The sequence below is a fragment of the Anarrhichthys ocellatus genome, unplaced genomic scaffold, assembly GCF_004355925.1.
Source record: "Anarrhichthys ocellatus isolate YVR2014 unplaced genomic scaffold, GSC_Weel_1.0 scaffold2824, whole genome shotgun sequence".
NCBI lineage: Eukaryota > Metazoa > Chordata > Actinopteri > Perciformes > Anarhichadidae > Anarrhichthys > Anarrhichthys ocellatus.
In genome coordinates this window covers 1-3,375 of record NW_022282798.1, presented here as the reverse complement: position 1 = coordinate 3,375, position 3,375 = coordinate 1, and the positions used below count along the sequence as shown (strand labels likewise).

General features: G+C 52.4%; 1 protein-coding gene across 1 annotated transcript; it reads left to right on the top strand.

Annotated features, from left to right (window-relative positions):
• The first annotated feature begins 1,581 nt into the window (after positions 1-1,581).
• On the top strand, positions 1,582-3,285 carry LOC116378576 (growth arrest and DNA damage-inducible protein GADD45 beta). Its single transcript, XM_031840467.1, has 4 exons — positions 1,582-1,800; positions 2,007-2,108; positions 2,219-2,441; positions 2,577-3,285. Exons 1-4 carry the CDS (start codon positions 1,757-1,759, stop codon positions 2,688-2,690), a joined length of 483 nt encoding a protein of 160 aa, XP_031696327.1. The 5' UTR covers positions 1,582-1,756; the 3' UTR covers positions 2,691-3,285.
• Positions 3,286-3,375: the final 90 nt, after the last annotated feature.

Sequence of the window (3,375 nt, the reverse complement as noted above, 5' to 3'; positions counted from 1 at the left end):
CTGCGTGACGGTAATGTGATGATCACGAGTCAAAACGGGCACGAGCAAGATTCCATACCACGCAATTAGGGCGCATTTCGGCTTATTCGTGGTCTCTTACGTAGACTAATGCGCTACACCTTGAGACCACCAGAGACCACCAGAGACCACCTTGAGACCACCAGACACCCTCAGTCTCCCATCAACTCACAAACCCTGAAACTATTTTCAGAAACCTACAGAAATATAATTTCATTCCAGTTTATTAATCATGTAAAAATAATAAACACTGAGAATCTTCAGGAATCTTTTTATTTGATATTAAACTTCTTCTTCTTCTTATTTAGTGTAAAGAGTTCAACTCAGAATGAAGATCAAAGAGAAACATGAATGTTGGATTCTTTCGTTGATCAGCTTCATATTAATATGATTTATGATTCATGCATATTGAACATGTGTGGAGGGTTTCTGTCAGTAAACAGACTGAAGTCTGGAAACCCCTGAAGGATCCACTAGAGTCCATCACGTCTCCCTGGAGCCTCAGACAGACTCTAAGAGTCCCTGAAGGATCCTAGAACCGCTAAAGACCCACGAGACCAGAGTCTAGAAAGACCTGCAGAACCTATCCTGAGGAAAACCCCTAAACGCACCTAAAACCCCCTCAACAGACCCTGAAACCTTCCCAGAGACCATCAGGTCCTCACACAACAACAGCCCCCCTCCGGGACCAGGGACCCCTCCACATCTGCATGAGCTCCAGTTGGGGGAACCAGTTCCACAGAGTCTCAGCGTGCCCCAACATGTCCTGGTGGTTTCACTGCTGCAGTGTCACTGCGGGGCCGCGGGGGGGCGTCTGAGACCTGAGACCTGGTTTCACTCTGCAGACAGTCCAGGGGGGGGGGGGCAGAATGGCTGCTGCATTTATTTAAAAACGTTGCATCCAATAATATCGACTTTATGATCATGATTATGTTTTATGATGCATGTGTTCCGTTACGTCAGACTTGAGGTCCCGGTCCTGGTCATCTCTAAGCTTCCAGAACAGAAACTGTTCTGCAGCTTTATGAACCAACACCAAACTCTAAAAGTGTGAGAATGTCTCGTGACTTTCCCCTCGTGAGTCTCCACGCGCTTATTTTTCCATCTTTTATTTGGAACCCTCCTGTTGCCCAACCGGCTGTCTGTCAGGCCTCCGCGAGCTGCACGACGCGGCGGGCTCGTGCTCTGTAACGGGGGGGATTCAAGTGAGCAGATTGTGGGACAAGGAGCGGAGAGGAGGAGCGGGGAGGAGGAGCGGAGAGGAGGAGCGGGGAGGAGGAGCGGGGAGGCCGGTCTGCAAATTCCTCCAGTCGGAGAGAAACTCGGTAAACAAACCGGAGGGTGCGAGAAGAGGAGGAGGAGGAGGAGGAGAGAGCGGGGGATTCTCCGAAACCACCCACGTGGGATCACCAGCGTCTGCTGCGCGCTCAGCCAATGAGCGCAGGGTACGGGGGATCTATTGACAGCGGCAGACCAATGAGGTGCGGAGGTGCCGGGCGGGGTGACGCCCACTGCGGGCAGAGAGAATAAAGAGCCGAGAGTCTGAGCTTCAGAGGCAGACAGCTCCTCACTCACGGATCTAACTCTGAAACCGCTTTACCGGACTCTGCAGGACCTCCGTACCGATCTGGATTACCGCTCGTTGGGACTCTGTTCCGGGATTTTAACTGCAGCCTCCTCGCGCTGTGGATACTTTCTTCTGATCCTGGATTTTGTGGATTATTTAACCGACTTCAACATGACTCTGGAAGAGTTCATCGGCTCCAACAGCACAGAGAAAAGGTGAGTTTCTGACGCGTATCCATGCGTAATTGCGCACTGGCACGTGGTGCAATGATCCATATAGACTGGATCATGATCCTGGATCATATTACACTATTAATCTGTATTATCACAGTTTATTAACAGTAATCTGCGCTCTGAGCCGCTCGTTGTGCGCGCGCTCTGCGGGTTTCGGTCACGTTTCTAACCGCCTCTTGTCCCCGCAGGATGGAGACGGTGACTCAGGCTCTGGAGGAGCTGCTGGTCGCGGCTCAGAAGCAGGACTCTCTCACGGTGGGGGTCTACGAGTCCGCCAAACTCATGAATGTGTAAGTTTGATTTGTGCAGCTTTGAACCATGAATACATATTCTTTAATAATAATGATGAGAGAGCATAATGACGCTGACGTGTTCCCGGTCTGCCCCCCTCCTCCTGCAGAGACCCGGACAGCGTGGTCCTGTGCGTCCTCGCCACCGATGAGGAGGATGAAGACGACATCGCGCTGCAGATCCACTTCACGCTGCTTCAGGCGTTCTGCTGCGACAACGACATCAACATCCTGCGGGTGTCCGGTGTCCGGCGTCTGTCCGCGCTGCTGGAGGACGACACTGGGGACGGGAACGGGAATGAGCCCCGGGACCTGCACTGCATCCTGGTCACTGTAAGTCCACCGAGCCCCCTCTACCAGAACACAACCTGCTGATCGTTAGAGTTAAATCATCACACATTGTGACGTAGTGAATGAATAAATGACGTGTTACCGGAAGCCTCACCGTCTTTCTCTTCTCTGTTGCAGAACCCTCCGGTGCAGCCGCTGCAGTCTCCGGCCCTGCAGAACATCAGCAGCTTCTGTGAGGAGAGCCGCTGCAGGAACCAGTGGGTTCCGTGTCTGCAGATGCAGGACCGCTGAGCCGAACCGGGCCGAGCCGAACCGAGTCAGACCGCTGCAGGAGCGGTGAGAACGAGTGCAAACAGTCCAGACGGCCGAGCGTCCTTCTGCTGAAGACGAGTAACGGTGTTTGAGTGGAGAGACGGACCGGACCGGACCGGACCGGACCAGGGTCTTCTGATGCCCACGTGTTTCATTGAGTTGGCCATGAGGCGCGTGTGGTACCGGTACCGGACGGCCTCCCGTTAGAGGACGGGAGGACTGTGCAGGTGGACTCTGCGGGTCCTGAATCTGCAGAGCGGGGACGTTTTTGTTATGACACGTCACGTGAGTGACAACAGCTGTGATGTCACGTGACTACTGAACCGACAAGAGAACGAACTGAGGAGCTGCACATGAAGCTCCGGACTACCTGAGCTGCAGGTGTTTCTGCTCACCTGTCCGTGACGTAACCGGATGTGTGACGACATGTTTTTATGATGCCCTGTTATTAGTGACGCAATGGAGTTCCACATGAGTATTCATATATGAGCTGCTTATTTAAGACATTCAATAAATGATTGAAGGAGAAATTATTGATTTCTGAGTGGTTCGTGTGTGAGAGAGAGAGTGTGAGAGAGAGCGTGTGAGTGTGTGAGAGAGAGTGTGTGTGTGTGAGTGTGTGAGAGAGAGTGAGTGAGAGAGAGTGTGTGAGTGTGTGAGAGAG